The sequence below is a fragment of the Coregonus lavaretus genome, assembly GCF_964263955.1.
Source record: "Coregonus lavaretus genome assembly, chromosome: 14".
Classification (NCBI taxonomy): domain Eukaryota; kingdom Metazoa; phylum Chordata; class Actinopteri; order Salmoniformes; family Salmonidae; genus Coregonus; species Coregonus lavaretus.
In genome coordinates, this window is record NC_140001.1 from 28,905,523 (window position 1) to 28,925,904 (window position 20,382).

Here is a 20,382-nt window from a genome sequence, read left to right on the forward strand (position 1 = left end):
TAATGGCTGTGATAGCAGAAAACTGAGGATGGATCTAGCAATGATCAACAACCAATTTGACAGAGCTCGAAGAATTTTGAAAAGAATCATGGACAAATATCGTACAATCCAGGTGTGCAAAGCTCTTAGAGACTTACCCAGGAAGACTTACCAGAGCTGTAATCGATGCCAAAGGTGATTCTAACATGTATTGACTCAAGGGTGTGAATACTTATGTAAATGAGATATGTCTGTATTTCATTTTCAATAAATGTGCAACATTTATAAAAACATGTATTCACTTTGTCATTATTGTGTAGATAGGTGAGAGAAATCTATTTAATCCATTTTTAATTCAGGCTGTAACAAAATGTGGAATTAATCAAGGGGTATAAATACTTTCTGAAGGCACTGTATTTCAACAGTTCAAGCCGTTGGTAGCTTATATTTTAACTAGCCAGTGACGTTAGGGAGCGATCTCTGGAGCAAACCTTTTCTGGTTAAAGAATACATGGGTGTAATCATTTAAAAAAATAAACATTTCTATTTTTAACTGTACAAATTTGATAGCCAAAAAGTTATTTTCATGACTTAAAGGCAAAACCAACTAAAAAAACATCACCCACTATGTTGTTGCTCACAAGGAGTTTAGAGAGCTTACAGTGTGCAGGTCCTGGATGCGAGTCCTGAGTCCCTCCACAACATCATTCCTCTCCTCCTTGCTGTTGGGGTATGGATACACGTGACAGTGGTAGCTGAGGGGCAAAAAGAAAAGCTCCATGATGTTATCACATAGGTTAAAGCCACAGTCTTCAGAGCTTGTTGGGGGCAACATAATAGGCCTAATGGTTTGACAGGGAATCACCTCAGGCTGAAAGTGTAACAGGTCAGTTGGAGAGGTGTTTTAATTACCAGTCACAGATCTTCTTGACTTTCTGTCCGATCTGCTCGCCCCAGTAGGAGATGAGGAAAACCACACTCTTAGTTGGCTCACCCTGCAATAACCAGAGAACAGGAAGCGGTTTAGAATATACACACGGTAAGGCTGAGGTGAGATGTTATACTTCTCACAGGCCTAACAGGGATGCTGTTATATTTAGCTATGTGGTAAGCAGTATCTTATTATTTTATCTCACACTCAACCATTTAGAAAAGGGTTAAGAATCTCTCTCAGGCAGAACAACATTGACCCACCGTGTCAAGGTCCTCCAAGTACTCGTCAATTTCAGAGTAGCTAAGGATAGTGTAGCCCTTACACACTCTCCAAAGCATGCGCTCAAAGGCCTCTATCTTCACCCTCTGAATCATCCCTGATATAAACCTGCGGGAGTGAGGGTGAGATCAACAGGGTATTACAGTAAACAGGCACACATACCCAAGTGTGTATCAATATGACTGCTGATAGCTCTTTACCCTAGTTTGGCCCCTAGTCGCTGCATGCTGGTGTAGTCCATCATGGAATCCTTTTCTAGGAAGGGGAACTCCTCATACTGGACCTGCGGGGGCTCACGCTGTGAAACATAACCCAGTGTGAGGACACACACAAAATACATACCCCAAATCCAGACCAGTAGAGAAAACACATACACCCCCATAACACATCGTTAGAAAAAGGGCAACAATTTGCCCATGCATGAATTTATAAAAGACAAGTAGCAAGGTTTTGGCTAACCCCAGATTTATCCCCCAAAATATCCTCTATAAAGAAAAAAAAGAGAAGAGAAAGTTTCAATGTTATGCCGCCAAGCCAAATCATGTGACACTCAAATCTGCTCAGTCTCCTCATCAAGTAAATCAAAGTCAATGCAAGTGCTCTGAACTCAAACTGAGGGGCAGAGCGTTGTACAGTGGTGGGATCCTGCTTTGTGGGGCAGCTGTTGGACCTACCTCTGCGCTGCGGTGCACAAAAGTGCGTGTGATGCGCAGCATGTGTGTATACTCTGTCAGCTCCAGGAGGTTCTTCTGTAGCTTCTCCTTATTCCTGGTCACCTCGCTCAGCTCCACCTCCAGCCTCTGCAACTGCTCCTGGAGACAGCCATACATACAGAGTCAATAGCAATGTCAATATGGGATGTGTCCTAAATGGCACCCTATTCCCCATATAGTGCACAACTTTTGACCAGGGCCCTGGTCAAAAATAGTGCACTGTATAGGGAACATATGGTGCCATTTGGGACGAAGACAATACTTCATTCTTGTGATAAAGGATTCATAACATTCTAGAGAATGAGAGACAGGTAGAGGGCGCTAACCATTATAACTAGGACCTGCTTCGGCAGGGGTGCAACCGGGTTCACTTCTACCTCTGGACGTGGGATGTCTGCCCTCTTGATTTCTCTTAGAATGTAACCTGTCAAAGATGCAATGAAGTCTTAGTACACAACACACAGAGTCACTGTGTTCCAAACAATCCATTTGTTTCAAATAATACATGTATATCAATAAGGTTAATCTGTTGTAATTTACACTGTGTTTTTCATCAAGCCCGCACTTAGCCCAGAGCTAACAGCCTCCTTAGCCCTGGGCTAAGGGAGATTTTAGCACGGGGCTAAGCAAGTGCACCAACCTTAACCCAGGGCAAGGACCGACTTTTCGGGGGTTAGCCCCAGAAACACGGTGCCAATATATCCAGTGTTTTACGGGGTCAAGAACAACACGTTGAATATTCACTGTCCAATTCTTTTTTTATGACGCACATTTTCTCCTCTCCTCCATACCTGACTGCATGTGCTGCCATAGAAATAGAATGAATGGAACCGGCGTCCTCATTCAAGTCAATGATGGCATAATGGGTAGACTGGCGGCCATTGTGAGTATACCAATAGGAAGTAAAAGCAGGAAGTAAAAGCAGGAAGTAAAAGCAGGAAGTAAAAGCAGGAAGTAAAAGCAGGAAGTAAAAGCAGGAGGAATACACATCAATATGGGTCGTCACTAAATAACACAGCCAAAAAGTCATAATTATGTCTAAACCACGCTTGAGATTATTAAAAGGTAGACTCAGCGATAGATATGACGTAGATGCAGAAAGTAAACAGCATAGTGGGTCAATTTCCTGAACAACAGAGCATTGACGCGCAAAGCTCAACTTCTCAGCTGTTTTGGTGCCCTGCGCAGATACTGTGTGTGATGCGAGAGCGAAGTCTTGCATCTTGCTCATCTCAATATCTACAGTGCTGCTAGTGGCTTCATTTCGCTGAATCGAACATCATTTGAATGGACATTCTACATTACCATGGAATGTAGAACGTTTGCAATAACACCTTGCTTGTTTCAGCAAGGAGCAAAAGAGTGTAATAACGTTGTTAAGAGTCCATATTACCGCAGAAACGGTCTCAACTGAATGAATGCCCAGCTGTCCAATCTTCAGTCAGTAATACCGGCACTGAACAAAAGGGCCACTATTTTCAAAACCCCACTGATCCTCTGATATCCAAAGGTTAGCAATGCTAACAAGTAAATGTCAAATCCCATAGAGAATGCTAACGAGTGCAAACATTTTATACAGTCTCTGGACTAAGGTATTTGTAGGACAGACATCCCAGCTCATAAAGTTATACAAGCAACAACAAAAAAACTATTCACAGTTTGCTGCACACACAAAACAAATATTAGCCAGCAAGGCTCTTGATCCAGGAGGTGCTTCTCTGCGGTTACCAAGCAAAGCCTGATTTTGGAAGAAGCTAACCCCATAGCTAGATAAATTAGCAAACCAAATGCACAACTGCAGAGCATTTAGCGCATTTTAGACAGTTAACTTAATAGGTATAAGATATCTAGCTGGCAAATATTTATTTGTGAACATCAAACTGTAACTACACTGAACAAAAATATAAACGCAACATGTAAAGTGTTGGTCACATGAGCTGAAATACAAATTCCCAGGAATGTTCCATTCGCACAAAAAGCTTATTTCACTCAAATGTTGTGCTCAAATTTGTTTACATCCCTGTTAGTGAGCATTTCTCCTTTGCCAAGATAATCCATCCACCTGACAGGTGTGGCATATCAAGAAGCTGATTAAACAGCATGATCATTACACATGTGCTGGGGACAATAAAAGGCCACTCTAAAATGTGCAGTTGTCACACAACACAATGCCACAGATGTCTCAAGTTTTGAGGGAGCGTGCAATTGGCATGCTGACTGCAGGAATGTCCACCAGAGCAGTTGCTAGAGAATTGAATGTTAATTTCTCAACCATAAGCAACCTCCAACGTCGTTTTAGAGAACTCGGCAGTACAGTGCCTTGCAAAAGTATTCATCCCCCTTGGCGTTTTTCCTATTTTGTTATTATTTCAAATTGGTGAAGTGAAACGAAAAACATAACTTGTTTCAGAAAATTCAAAAAAATAAATAACGGAAAAGTGGTGCGTGCATATGTATTCACCCCTTTTGCTATGAAGCCCCTAAATAAGATCTGATGCAACCAATTACCTTCAGAAGTCACATAATTAGTTAAATAAAGTCCACCTGTGTGCATTCTAAGTGTCAAATGATCTGAGTATATATACACCTGTTCTGAAAGGCCCCAGAGTCTGCAACACCACTAAGCAAGGGGCACCACCAAGCAAGCGGCACCATGAAGACCAAGGAGCTCTCCAAACAGGTCAGGGTCAAAGTTGTGGAGAAGTACAGATCCGGGTTGGGTTATAAAAAAATATCCGAAACATCCCACGGAGCACCATTAAATCCAATATTTAAAAATTGAAAGAATATGCCAACACAACAAACCTGCCAAGAGAGGGCCACCCACCAAAACTCACAGACCAGGCAAGGAGTGCATTAATCAGAGAGGCAACAAAGAGACCAAAGATAACCCTGAAGGAGCTGCAAAGCTCCACAGTGGAGATTGGAGTATCTGTCCATAGGACCACTTTAAGCCGTACACTCCACAGAGCTGGGCTTTACGGAAGAGTGGCCCGAAAATAAGCAAACTGCATGTGGGAGACTCCCCAAACATTTGGAAGTAGGTACTCTGGTCAGATGAGACTAAAATTGAGCTTTTTGGCCATCAAGGAAAACGCTATGTCTGGCGCAAACCCAACACCTCTCATCACCCCGTAAACACCATCCCCACAGTGAAGCATGGTGGTGGCAGCATCATGCTGTGGGGATGTTTTTCATCGGCAGGGACTGTGAAACTGGTCAGAATTGAAGGAATGATGGATGGCGCTAAATACAGGGAAATTCTTGAGGGAAACCTGTTTCAGTCTTCCAGAGATTTGAGACAGGGACGGAGGTTTACCTTCCAGCAGGACAATGACCCTAAGCATACTGCTAAAGCAACACTTGAGTGGTTTAAGGCTGAACATTTAAATGTCTTGGAATGGCCTAGTCAAAGCCCAGACCTCAATCCAATTGAGAATCTGTGGTATGACTTAAAGATTGCTGTACACCAGCGGACCCCATCTAACTTGAAGGAGCTGGAGCAGTTTTGCCTTGAAGAATGGGAAAAAATCCCAGTGGCTAGATGTGCCAAGCTTATAGAGACATACCCCAAGAGACTTGCAGCTGTAATTGCTGCATAAGGTGGCTCTACAAAGTATTGACTTTGGGGGTCTGAATAGTTATGCACGCTCAAATGCATAACTGATACAAAACCCCAAATGATACAAAACCCCAAACAATCCATTTTAATTCCAGGTTGTAAGGCAACAAAATAGGAAAAATGCCTAGGGGGGTGAATACTTTCGCAAGCCACTGTATGTGCAACCGACCTCACAACCGCAGACCACGTGTAACCACGCCAGCCCAGGAACTCCACATCCGGCTTCTTCACCTGCGGAATCGTCTTGGGGGGGGCTCCAAGGCCCACCCATGGCTGCATCCCTGCCCGGTCATGTGAAATCAATAGATTAGGGCCTTTTTAATTTATGAACTGTAACTCAGTAAAATCTTTGCAATTGTTGCATGTTGCGTTTATATTTTTGTTCAGTATAGATCACCTGTGGCTGTTTTTACTTTGCATATTGTAGGGATTTTGTCAGAGGGAACATATCCGATTCAAACAGATAAGCCGTAGTGGAGATTCAGAACCATGGATAGCGCTGCAGTTGATCAATTGCCCACGAATCTAAACCCGCTGTAAATCATGTGCCATTCTAAGGTATGCTATATTTTATATATAACAGCTAATATTGACTTATTGCATTCATTATCATTCGTTAGCCTGAAAATCAAATGGTGGGCCTATTCTAGCAATACATTTAATTATCATCTCAAGGTTTTGTTTAAAAAAATGTATTTAGTCACAGCATAAAATAAATGAAATGTCTGCCTTCTGGCTACACAAACATAGACCACATAATACAATTTAATAAACAAGTCAAGACCCAGACATTATTATTTTCCATTATTACTTTTATTCAAGACAGAAAAACAAAACATTTCATAAATTCAAACCAAATGTTATTTGTCACATGCTTCTTAAACAGGTGTACAACAGGTGTAATGACAATACCCCATAATGACAAAGTGAAAACATGTTTTTAGAAATTGTTGCCAATGTATTGAAAATCTCATTTACATAAGTATTTACACGACTGAATCAATGCATGTTAGAATCACATTTGGCAGCGATCACAGCTGTGAGTCTTTCTGGGTAAATCTCTTAGAGCTTTCCACACCTGGAATGTACAATATTTGCTCATTATTATTTTCAAAATTCTTCAAGCTCTTTTCAAGAGGATTTAAGTCAAAACTGTAACTTGGCCACTCAGGAGCATTCACTGTCTTCTTGGTAAGCAACTCCAGTGTAGATTTGGCCTTGTGTTTTAAGTTATTGTCCTGCTGAAAGGTGAATTCATCTCACAGGTCTAGTGAAAAGCAGACTGAACCAGGGTTTCCTCTAGGATTTTGCCTGTGCTTTGCTCTATTCCGTTTCCTTCTTATTCTGAAAAACTCACCAGTCCTTAACAATTACAAGCATACCCATAACATGATGCAGCCACCACTATGATTGAAAATATGGAGAGTGGTACTCAGTAATGTGTTGTATTGGATTTGACCCAAACATAACAATTTGTATTCAGGACAAAAAGTTAATTGCTTTGCCACATTTTTAGCAGTATTACTTTTGTTGCAAACAGGATCCATGTTTTGGAATATTTGTATTCTGTACAGGCTTCCTTCTTTTCACTCTGTCAATTAGGTTAGTATTGTGGAGTAACTACAATGTTGTTGATCCATCCTCAGTTCTCCTATCACAGGCATAAACTCTAACTGTTTTAAAGTCACCATTGTCATCATGGTGAAATCCCTGTGCGGTTTTCTTCCTCTCCGGCAACTGAGTTAGGAAGGACGCCTGTATCTTTGTAGTGATTTAGGCTTGCCATAACAAAGGGGTTAAATACTTATTGACAAGACATTTCAGCTTTTCATTTTTTATTAATTTGTAAACATTTCAAAAAATATAATTCCACTTTGACATTATGTGTAGGCCAGTGACAAAAGAAATCTCAATTTAATCCATTTTAAATTCAGGCTTTAATACAACAGAAAAAGTCAAGGGCTGTGAATACTTTCTGAAGGCACTGTCTATACAGAGAGTACCAATACTGAGTCGATATGCAGGGCTACGAGGTAATTGAGGTAGCTATGTACATACAGTAGAGGTAAAGTGACTAGTCAAGAGGATAGATAAGACAGTAGCAGCAGCGTATGTGGTGAGTGTGAATGTGTGTGAGTGATTGTGTGTGTGTGGGCGTATGTAGTGTGTGTGTGTGTGTGTGTGTATTGGGGTATAAGTATTTGTGAGTGTGAGTAGAGTCGTGTGTGTATAGAGCCAGTGTGGGAGAGTTAGTGTAAAAAAGTGAGTGTGTGTTGGGGTGTCAGTGTATGTGTGAGTGTGTGGGTAGAGTCCAGTGTGTGTGCATAGAATCAGTGCAAGAGAGTTAGTGCAAAAAAGGGTAAATGCAGGTAGTCTGGGTAGTCATTTGATTAGCTATTTAGCAGTCTTATGGCTTGGGGGTAGAAGCTGTTCAGGGTCATGTTGGTTCCACACTTGATGCACTGGTACCGCTTGCCGTGCGGAAGCAGAGAAAATAGTCTACGGCTTGGGTGGCTGGAGTCTTGACAATTTGTTGGGCGTTCCTCTTACGCCACCTGGTATATAGAGGTCATGGGTGGCAGGGAGCTCGGCCCCAATGATGTACTGGGCCGTACTCACCACCCTATGTACCGCCTTGCGGTCGGATGCCTTGCAGTTGCCATACCAAGCGGTAATGCTGCCAGTCAAGATGCTCTCAATGGTGCAGTTGTATAGCTTTTTGAGGATCTGAGGGCCCATGACAAATCTTTTCAGCCTCCTGAGGTGGGAAAGACGCTGTCGTGCCCTGTTCACAACTGTGTGGACCATGTTAATTCCTTACTGATGTGAACACCGAGGAACTTGAAGCTCTCGACCTGCTCCACTACAGCCCCATCAATGTGGATGGGGGCGTGCTCGCCCCTCCAGTTCCTGTAGTCCACGATCAGCTCCTCTGTCTGGCTGATGTTAAGGGAATGGTTGTTGTCCTGGCACCACACTGCCAGGTCTCGGACTTCCTCCCTATATTCTGCTTCATCGTCGTCGATCAGTCCTATCACCGTCGTGTCGTCAGCAAACTTGGTGTTGGGAGTCGTGCGCGGCTATGCAGTCGTGAACAGGGAGTACAGGAGGGAACTAAGCACACACCCCCGTGTTGATGGTCAGTGTGGCAGATGTGTTGTTGCCTACTTTGACCGCCTGGGGGCGGCCAGTCAGGAAGTCCAGGAACCAGTTGCAGAGGGAGGTGTTCAGTCCCAGGGTCCTGAGCTTGGAGGGGACTATGTTGTTGAATGATGAGCTGTAGTCAATGAACAGCATTCTTACATAGGTATTCCTCTTGTCCAGATGGGATAGGGCAGTGTGCAGTGCGATGGCATCATCCGTGGATCTATTGGGGCGGTATAGGGTGTCGGGTAAGGTGGAGGTGATATGATCCTTGACTAGGCTCTCAAAGCACTTCATAATGACAGAAGTGAATGCTACGGGGCGATAGTCATTTAGTTCAGTTACCGGCATCAATCTGCATTTACCCCATTGGACACAACCTCCTGATTGTTATTATAATCAATTATTTTCTATAATAAATATGAATATAAAAATAATTATTCACTCAAAATTCGACTTTTGTTTTGTTTCAATTACAAAGTATGTAATTGCCCTTTTAAGAGGACATTTCCCCTTTAAGAGCTCTGTAGTGCGGCTGAGCCTAAGCCATGCTTGAAACTCTGGTTGTAAAACTGCATTTGTAAAACGATGCTACACCCGCAATTGAAGGAGTAGATAAATAAATGTGGTAGCAATGTAAAACTGGGATCCCCATCTTTTTTTAACAAAGGCCAACACTGCTTTCAAACTACATTTGCCAAAACTGCTTTCAGGGAAGTGTTTTCCCGCAATTGCATTATGAATTGTTGTGCATTGACTGCTTGTCAGAATAGGACGTTTCCCCTCTTACGGCTCTCGCAACTTGAATGTGCCTCAAGGAATATTTATCTCGCATAGAATACACAAGCTGACTAGGGTTGTCTGATTTTGTTTTAATAACATTAGGCCTACATGGCAAAACTAGTAGCACTGGAAAGTTACATCCTGAGTGATAAAGATAAAGTTACAGTAGGCTACACACCGCTGTCTGAGTTGAGCGATGGTGTGCTGTGCATTATAGACCATTTTATTACCTTCATCTGAACATCGGAATGTCATCAATAATCATGCATGTCAGTTCTAGTGGTGCGCGTTTCAGCTGTTCGTTCACCCGCACCTGACCGACTTTATGCGATAGTGAAAATCGGAAGCTCGCACCCGACCTTAACCCGCTAATACAGAAAATGTGCTGAAAGCTAGTCAGACACAGCGGAACGATTTGACTGAATTATACAAACATATAAAACGCAACATGTAACAATTTCAATGACTACTGAGTTAGAGTTCATATGAGGAAATCAGTCAATTGAAATAAATTAATTAGCCCCTAATCTATGGATTTCACATGACTGGGAATAAAGATATGCATCAGTTGGTCACAGATACCTTAAAAGAAATGGGCCTCAGGATCTCGTCACGGTATTTCTGTGCATTTAATTTGCCATCGATAAAATGCAATTATGTTCGTTGTCCATTGCTTATACCTACCCATCCCATAACCCCACCATGGGACACTGTTCACAACAGCATACAGCTCGCCCACACGACGCCATACACGTGGTCTGCAGTTGTGAGGCCGATTGGACATAATGCCAAATTCTCTAAAACGATGTTGGAGGTTGCTTATGGTAGAGAAATGAAAATTAAATTATCTGGCAACAGCTCTGGTGGACATTCCTGCAGTCAGCATGCCAATTGCACGCTCCCTCAAAATTTGAGACATCTGTGGCATTGTGTTGTGTGACAAAACTGCACATTTTAGAGTTGCCTTTTATTGTCTCCAGCACAAAGTGCACCTGTGTAATGATCATACTGTTTAATCAGCTCCTTGATATGCCACACCTGTCAGGTGGATGGATTATCTTGGCAAATGAGATGAGCTCACTAACAAGGATGTAAACAAATTTGTGCACAAAATTTGAGAGAAATAAGCTTTTTCTGCGTATGGAACATTTCTGGGATCTTTTATTTTAGCTCATGAAACATGGGACCAACACATTACATGTTGCGTTTATATTTTTGTTCACTGTAGATATGTTTCTGCTTATAATTTCCGACATTTTGGTAGGCTATTTGTTAGTCAACTTGTCTATAATTAGATGCATGCAGCTTCTCTATGGTCATTATACACTGAGTGTACAAAACATTAAGAACACCTGCTCTTTCCATTACAGACTGACCAGGTGAAAGCTATATGATCCCTTATTGATCAATCAATCAATTTCAAATCAGTGTAGATGAAGGGGAGGAGACATGTTATAGAAGGATTTTTAAGCCTTGAGACATGGTTTGTGTGTGTGCCATTCAGAGGGTGAATGGGCAAGACAAAATATTTAAGTGCATTTGAACAGGGTATGATAGTAGGTGCCAGGCGCACCGGTTTGTGTCAAGAACAGCAACGCTGCTGGGTTTTTCACACTCAACAGTTTCCCATGTGTATCAAAAATGGACCACCATTCCAAAGGACATCCAGCCAACTTAACAAATGTGGGAAGCATTGGAGTCAACATGGGCCAGCATCCCTGTGCAACGCTTTGAGGATATTCTGAAGGGAGGGGTGCAACTCAATATTAGGAAGGTGTTTCTAATGTTTGGTATACTCAATGTGTTGCCCTAAGACGAAATAAACCCTTGCTCACCAGAATGTCATAAATCGATAGAATGAACGCTTCAATCTAGTTGACATCAGTGTAGTTGACATCGGTGAATGCTTAAATCTAGTTGCCTTGTTTGGTGTATCATTTTACTGCAAGAAATGCTTAATTCTGCAGGATTTAATACTAAAGCGATGTGAGAGGTTATAGACCTACAGTCAGCGTCCAGAGTTCAGTTTCCATTTAACCCATCTGAACAGTAGGCTAGAGTTGGCGCGTGCAGTTAGGCCCACGCACGAATGCCAGATAGCCTAAAATAATGAAAGTCAAACCTCAATGTAGCCTATAGATATAAATTGCACAAGAATGATACATTTTCTCTTTATTCAACCCGCACGCCATGCACCTGGCCTTCACCCACACAATATTTATTGACCCTAAACCTGCCCGCCAAGTGGATATGTCTACACGCGCATCACCAGTCAGTTCAGTGCACAAAGCGTAACAGAGAAAATAAACACATTTAGAACACATTTATTTGGGAATATACACATGACCGAATGTATGTGGACACCTGCTCGTCAATCATCTTATTCCAAAATCATGGCCATTAATATGGAGTTCGTCCCACCTTTGCTGCTATAACAGCCTCTACTCTTCTGGGAAGGCTTTCCACTCGCTGTTGGAACATTGCTGCAGTGACTTGCTTCCATTCAGCCACAAGAGCATTAGTGAGGTCGGGCACTGATGTTGGGCGATTAGGCCTGGCTCGCAGTCGGCGTTCCAATTCATCCCAAAGGTGTTAGATGGGGTTGAGGTCAGGGCCCTGTGCAGGTCAGTCAAGTTCTTCCACACCGATCTCAACAAACCATTTCTGTATGGACCTAGCTTTGTGCACGCGGTCGTCGTCTTGCTGAAACAGGAGAGGGCCTTCCAAAAATTGTTGCCACAAAGTTGGAAGCACAGAATTGTCTAGAATGTCATTGTATGCTGTAGCGTTAAGATTTCCCTTCACTGGAACAAATGGGCCTAGCCGAATCATGAAAAACAGCCCCAGACCATTATTCCTCCACCACCAAACTTTACAGTTGGCACTAAGCATTCGGGCAGGTATCGTTCTCCAAACCCAGATTCGTCCGTCGGACTGCCAGATGGTGAAGCGTGATTCATCAATCCAGAGAACGTGTTTCCACTGCTCCTGAGTCCAGTGGCGGTGAGCTTTACACCACTCCAGCAGACGCTTGGCATTGCGCATGGTGATCTTGGGCTTGTGTGCGGCTACTCGGCCATGGAAACCCATTTCATGAAGCTCCCGACGAACAGTTCTTGTGCTGACGTTTCTTCCTGAGGCAGTTTGGAACTCGGTAGTGAGTGTTGCAACCGAGGACAGACAATATTTACACACTTCAGCACTCGGCGGTCCCGTTCTGTGAGCTTGTGTGGCCTACCACTTCGCGGCTGAGCCGTTGTTGCTCCTAGACGTTTCCACTTCACAATAACAGCACTTACAGTTGACCGGTGCAGCTCTAGCAGGGCAGAAATTTGACAAACTGACTTGTTGGAAAGGTGGCATCCTATGACGATGCCACGTTGAAAGTCACTGAGCTTTTCAGTACGAGCCATTCTACTGCCAGTGTTTGTCTATGGAGATTGCATGGCGGTGTACTTGATTTTATACACCTGTCAGCAACGGGTGTGGCTGAAATGGAAGAATCCACTAATGTGAAGGGGTGTCCACATACATAGTGTATATTTCGCAAAACAGACATGCTTCGGTTTGTATTAGGCTATGTCATCTCCAACCCCCCCAGGATCTCTCAAAAACGACCTCTCCTGAATCAATGACGGAAATCCGTTGCAGTGGAGAACTTTAACCCGAGTTGAACACTTTCCACGACTACACTGTACTTTACTCTTCACTTGGATCCCAATTAGGAAAAATATTCAATTTGGTGATATCTTTAAGTAGTTTGTGATTTTTTTCCTAGGTCTGGGTGATATCAGTTCAGTACTTTATCCAAATGTTTTCCAACAGAGAGAAACAAAATGGTGCAGTTTGAGGCCATGTGGTGGAGAATGATGCAGGCGCTGGAGGTGGGGGTGTGAGCATGTGGGTCTGGGCAGGGTGATATCATTGATGTTTGTATGCTGTCGTTTGTATGTTTTGTATCATTTCAAAAATATATATTTTTAAAAGTATATTTTCCTTACACTACGCTCGTTATTATTTTGAGGTTAGAGACTACCCTAATAAACCTTTATTTGACATAATCTGTGTAATCTGACTGACTTGTTTTGTACTGTATTTACACCAGAGTAGTCCATCCATCTTTCTAGATGTGTACCCTCCTGTAAGTCTACTAATTTGAAGTGAAAACCGTCAGGAGCATAAAGGAAATCAGTTTAGTAAATAACTCTAAAACCATTTCAAAATTACAATAATGATGCCTATATGCTAGATAAAAGAACACACAAATATTGTTTCTTAGACTGACTTGTTTTGTACTGTATTTACACCAGAGTAGTCCATCCATCTTTCTAGATGTGTACCCTCCTGTAAGTCTACTAATTTGAAGTGAAAACCGTCAGGAGCATAAAGGAAATCAGTTTAGTAAATAACTCTAAAACCATTTCAAAATTACAATAATGATGCCTATATGCTAGATAAAAGAACACACAAATATTGTTTCTTACACAAGTTTGTTGCCCACACAAACTTCCCTTATTTACATATGATTTATGTTTTGTTGTAAGCCACCCTCTTTCAAAAACCGAGAGCGTACTCAGAAATGTTTTCACACTTTCCCAGGAACCACCAAGTCTGACATAAGGGAAAGCTCCTTCCCCATTCAAAAGATGTGCATCCTGTGTTGCGTGGCAATATCTCCTCGAAGTTGTAGCAGCTCAGCCGTTGTTGGTGACAGCACTTCATGGAGTCTTGGTTAATTTGATCTCAGGGTCATTCTTCTTGGTAGCCCCAATTGAGAGCCCAGTCTTCTTAACACTGCCCACTGAAGTTCTGGGATGTAGGTGTAGTCCTCTCAAGTTTTCAATGCTGAGACACTTCACCTTCGTGACTTGTTATTGTAGAGTCTCCTGTAGTTAAATAAAGGTAAAAAAAAAAAAAAAAAAAAGAGTCTCCTGTAGCTGAAGATAGAAATGAAATTCTATAGACCAAATAATGACCAAATATTATTCTATCAGTGCAGAACTATAGTTTTGACACTTACATCTTGTTGCCCTCCACATTCTCTGAGGCAGGACGATGGTTATGATGGTTACAAGTGCTACCAGCAGGGTTCCAGCCTCAGACTGGAGGATGGAAAGTAAACCATGTACATGAGTATGTGGTTCTAGAAGGACTCCAGCTCAGATGTAGACCTAGATCAGGGATGGGCAACTCCCGTCCTCTGGGGCCTGATTGGTGTCACACTTTCCCCCAGCCCTTTATTTAAAAAAAAAATGCTATCACACCTGATTAAACTAATTGCATTCTAAACTGAAGACCATGATTAGTTGATTATTGGAGTCAGGTGTGTCAGCTGGGGCTGGGGCAAAGCTGTGTCACCAATCAAGCCCCCGAGGACTGGAGTTGCCCATCCCTGACCTAGAGATTCAAAAAAATTGAATATGCTCCATCAATCCCAATCTCGAATCCGATTTTACCATTTGACAACTGGGACAGAATTGCCTTTGATGACCACCAATCTTATATTTCCAGGGTAAATACATTCAGTTTAGGATGAATGATAATTGGAGGAGGCTATTAGGCACACAATGTTTCCAGTCATTTAATACAATGTCATGTCACAGTCTTATACTCAATACATGTGTAGCTTTCGGGCTACATCTCAGCCAGACAGCTCAAATGAGGAATAACATAGTAATATCTCTGTGCAGTAGGCTAATCTATTGGGATAGTATGCCATCATTAAGCAAAGAAAATCCCGGGTAGTTAATTTTCCTAAACAGCTTAGCCACATAGATGCCTAGCATTAGAAGACGTCTACTTTATTTTTAGTAGAAACATTATTGTTCTTGGCCAGCTATGGGAAATACGATGTTGGAACAGACATGGCCAAAAATACTTTGCTAAATTCTGCTTCCCGATCTGATTCAATACTTGACAATGGTGGGGCTGGAAACACACCCCGCTTGGTAGGCGTTGATGTCGATCGATCCCTGTCATAACTGAAAAAGCCGCAATATTTTTGTTCAAAAATATTTTCTAGCTACAGCTTTGTCGTCAAATAATGATCATGGCTATTCCGTGCCACTATTGTGAAGTGAAGTAGCTGACTAGCCAATTATATGCACGGTTTTAAGATCACAGACATCAGAAATATAACACAAGGTCAAGGATACATATAGCTAGCTACAACTTAATAGCGAAGCAACATTTTAAATAAAATGAAACAAACAAATGCCTGGTGCAGTCAGCTAGGTAACAAGCTAGCTACACTAGCTAGCATGGCTTGAAAACAACATTCCAAACAAGTAATCCATAGTAGCTATGAACACTCACTTCCATATTTACAACTAAGAGCCCCCAAAGCGAACTGACACCATCTCGAGAGGTGGTCTGATTTCGGTTTGCTTGAATTCCGCGGTCCGGTAAATTTTTTTTTAGGACAATGTGAACACAAAGCTCCCCAGGTTCGCTTGTCATTTCCCGCACCACACACTAGACTACTGCAACACTGTTTCCCCTGCTATAAACCCTCACTTTGGTGCCACAAATGAGAGAAGATGTGCAGGTTCACAGAAAAAAAAAAGTGTGCTGTTTTTGGATATTGATTAGCGATTGTCAGTGACGCACAGAAATACCAGTTTTTAGTTTAGATTATTTGTTTGAAACGTGATATATAGGCTAAGAGAGCTTCATAAGATGTTTATTGATTGTGGGGTTTGAATAGTGTGAGAAGACAATACAATTGGTGAGAATCACAACACACGGTACAAAATCTATTCTAGCTCTACCTTGGGTGTGCAATTTTCAGTTACAGCATTATTTATTGTGCAGTTATTGTGCAGACCCCTTGACTTTTTCTACATTGTTACGTTACAGACTTATTCTAAAATGTATTACATTGTTTTTTCCCCCTCATCCATCTACACACAATACCCCTTAATGACAAAGCATGTTGTCTTGGCTGTGTGCTTAGGGTCATTGTCCTGTTGGAAGGTGAACCTTCACCCCAGTCGGAGGTCCTGAGCGCTCTGGAGTAGGTTTTCATCAAGGCCTCTCTGTACTTTGCATCATTCATCTTTCCCTCGATCCTGACCAGTCTCCCAGTCCCTGCCGCTGAAAAACATACCCACAACAGGATGCTAACACCACCATGCTTCACCGTAGGGATGGTGCCAGGTTTCCTCCAGACGTGACCCTTGACATTCAGGCCAAATGGTTCAATCTTGGTTTCATCAGAACAGAGAATCTTGTTTCTCATAGAGTCTTTAGGTGCCTTTTGGCAAACTCCAAACGGCCTTTCATGTGCCTTTTACTGGGTCGCCGCTTCAGTCTGGCCACTCTACCATAAACGCCTGATTGGTGGAGTGCTGCAGAGATGGTTGTCCTTCTGGAATGTTCTCCCATCTCCACAGATGAACTATAGAGCTCTGTCAGAGTGTCCATCGGGTTCTTGGTCCCCTCCCTGACCAAGGCCCTTCTCCCTCGATTGCTCAGTTTGGCCAGGCGTTTGACCGGGCGGCCAGCTTTAGGAAGAGTCTTGCTGGTTCCAAACTTCTTCCATTTAAGAATGATGGAGGCCACTGTGTTTTTGGGGACCTTCAATGCTGCAGAAATGTTTTGGTACCCTTCCCCAGAACTGTGCCTCGACACAATCCTGTCTCGGAGCTCTACAGACAATTCCTTTGACCTCATGGCTTGGTTTTTGCTCTGACATGCACTGTCAACTGTGGGACCTTATACAGACAGGTGTGTGCCTTTCCAAATCATGTCCAATCAATTGAATTTACCACAGGTGGTCTCCAATCAAGCTGTAGAAACATCTCAAGGATGATAAATGGAAACAGGATGCATTGGAGCTCAATTTCGAGTCTCATAGCAAAGGGTCTGAATACTTACAGTACCAGTCAAAAGTTTGGATACACCTACTCATGCAAGGGTTTTTCTTTATTTTTACTATTTTCAACATTGTAGAATAATAGTGAAGACATCAAAACTATGAAATAACATCATGTATTAACGAAAAAAGTGTTAAAGATTCTTCAAAGTAGCCACCCTTTGCCTTGATGACAGCTTTGCACACTCTTGGCATTCTCTCAACCAGCTTCATGAGGTAGTCACCTGGAATGTATTTCAATTAACAGGTGTGCCTTGTTAAAAGTTAAGAAGGAAAGAAATTCCACAAATTAATAAGTTTAAGCCAATCAGTTGTGTTGTGACAAGGTAGGGGTAGTATACAGAAGATAGCCCTATTTGGTAAAAGACCAAGTCCATATTATGACAAGAACAGCTCAAATAAGCAAAGAGAAACGACAGTCCATCATCAGCTTTAATATTGCAGATAGATTGTAACTTCCATCAATGTAATTGTCTGCATCACTTCCAATCCCCCATATGTTTTTCTCGCAAATACATACATAAAAATATTGTCATTTAGAGCATTTATTTGCAGAAAATGACAACTGGTCAAAATAACAAAAAAGATGCAGTGTTGTCAGACCTCGAATAATGCAAAGAAAATAAGTTAATGTTCATTTTAAAACAACACAATACTAATGTTTTAACTTAGGAAGAGTTCAGAAATCAATATTTGGTGGAATAACCCTGATTTTCAATCACATCTTTCATGTGTCTTGGCATGCTCTCCACCAGTCTTTCACATTGATGTTGGGTGACTTTATGCCACTCCTGGCGCAAAGATTCAAGCAGCTCTGCTTTTTTGATGGCTTGTGACCATCCATCTTCCTCTTGATCACATTCCAGAAGTTATCAATAGGGTTCAAGTCTGGAGATTGAGCTGGCCATGACAGGGTCTGGATCTGGTGGTCCTCCATCCACACATTGATTGACCTGGCTGTGTGGCATGGCGCATTGTCCTGCTGGAAAAACCAATCCTCAGAGTTGGGGAACAATGTCAGAGCAAAAGGAAGCAAGTTTTCTATCAGGACAACCTTGTGCGTGGCTTGATTCATGCATCCTTCACAAAGACAAATCTGCCCGATTCCAGCCTTGCTGAAGCACCCCCAGATCATCACCGATCCTCCACCAAATTTCACAGTGGGTGCGAGACACTGTGGCTTGTAGGCCTCTCCAGGTCTCCGTCTAACCATTAGACGACCAGGTGTTGGGCAAAGCTGGAAATTAGACTCAGGGAAGACGACCTTACTTCAGTCCTCTACGGTCCAATCCTTATGGTATTTTGCAAACCTCAGCCTGGCTCTTCTTTGCTTCTCATTGATGAAGGGCTTTTTTCTAGCTTTGCACGACTTCAGCCCTGCCCCTAGGAGCCTACTTCAAACCGTCCTCGCCGTGCACTTCACCCCAGCTGCCGTTTGCCATTCTTTTTGTAGGTCACTTGATGTCATCCTACGGTTGTTGAGTGACATTCGAATGAGTTGGCGGTCATCCCGGTCAGTAGAGAGTCGTTTTCGACCCTCTGCCGGTCTGTAGCTTTGTTGTCCCCAATGTCTGCTGCTTGACCTTGTTCTTATGAACCGCCGTCTTTGAAATTATAAGGATGGAAGCAACCTGACTCTCACTGTATCCCTCTGCCAGTAAAGCCAGAATTGAACCCTGCTTTTCCTCACTCAAAACTTTCCTTTTCAACTCTTTTGGCATGGTCAATAGTTATTTCTTGATCAATATTACGTTTGAGGTACTATTAGCACTGTTTTTGCCATCCAGCTGGTCCTATTGCAAGAGGATAGTGATGACCACAGCAGTGGTTTTTATACTTTTCCTCGTTAAATAAGATTTGGTTCAGGTGATCACCTAATTCAGTAGAATGAGGTGTGCCTGTGTTGGAATTCAACCGACACTGGAATGGAATGGCTGTCATACATGTAGAGATGCTGATTTAAGGAAAATGTGCAGTGGTCTCAATTTTTTCCAGAGCTGTACACACACACATACATACACATATAAATACACACACATATACTATTTTGTTGCCTTACAACCTGGAATTTAAATAGATTTTTGGGGGGTTTGTATTATTTGATTTACACAACATGCCTACCACTTTGAAGATGCAAAATAATTTTTGGGGTGAAACAAACAAGAAATAAGACAAAAAAACAGAACTTGAGCGTGCATAACTATTCACCCCCCCAAAGTCAATACTTTGTAGAGCCACCTTTCGCAGCAATTACAGCTGTAAATCTCTTGGGTATGTCTCTATAAGCTTGGCACATCTAGCCACTGGGATTTTTTCCCCATTCTTCAAGGCAAAACTGCTCCAGCTCCTTCAAGTTGGACGGGTTCCGCTGGTGTACAGCAATCTTTAAGTCATACCACAGATTCTCAGTTGGATTGAGGTCTGGGCTTTGACTAGGCCATTCAAAAGACATTTAAATGTTTTGCCTTAAACCACTCGAGTGTTGCTTTAGCAGTATGTTTGTGGGTCATTGTCCTGCTGGAAGGTGAACCTCCGTCCCAGTCTCAAATCTCTGGAAGAACAGGTTTCCCTCAAGAATTTCCCTGTATTTAGTGCCATCCATCATTCCTTCAATTCTGACCAGTTTCCCAGTCCCTGCCGCTGAAAAACATCCCCACAGCATGATGCTGCCACCAACATGCTTCACTGTGGGGATGGTGTTCTCGGGGTGATGAGAGGTGTTGGGTTTGCGCCAGACATAGCGTTTTCCTTGATGGCCAAAAAGCTCAATTTTAGTCTCATCTGACCAGAGTATCGTCTTCCAAATGTTTGGGGAGTCTCCCACATGCGTTTTGGCGAACACCAAACGTGTTTGCTTATTTCTTTCTTTAAGCAAATGGCTTTTTTCTGGACTTTAACTAATTATGTGACTTCTGAAGGTAATTGGTTGCACCAGATCTTATTTAGGGGCTTCATAGCAAAGGGGGTGAATACATATGCACGCACCACTTTTCAGTTATTAATTTTTTATAATTTATTTGAAACAAGTAATTTTTTTCATTTCACTTCACCA

The 20,382-nt window shown here is 42.4% G+C and overlaps 1 protein-coding gene across 1 annotated transcript in view; it reads right to left on the reverse strand.

The window, feature by feature from the left end:
- The window catches only part of LOC311141552 (V-type proton ATPase 116 kDa subunit a 2-like), a 34,775-nt gene that overhangs the window by 9,137 nt on the left and 5,256 nt on the right, over positions 1–20,382 (reverse strand). The window contains exons 3-8 of the mRNA XM_084176911.1: positions 2,232–2,329; positions 1,867–2,004; positions 1,393–1,490; positions 1,174–1,300; positions 892–974; positions 641–734 (exon numbers count right to left, since the gene is read on the reverse strand). Of these exons, the coding sequence (XP_084033037.1) occupies positions 641–734; positions 892–974; positions 1,174–1,300; positions 1,393–1,490; positions 1,867–2,004; positions 2,232–2,329 (638 nt within the window). The remainder of the gene's footprint in view (positions 1–640; positions 735–891; positions 975–1,173; positions 1,301–1,392; positions 1,491–1,866; positions 2,005–2,231; positions 2,330–20,382) is intronic.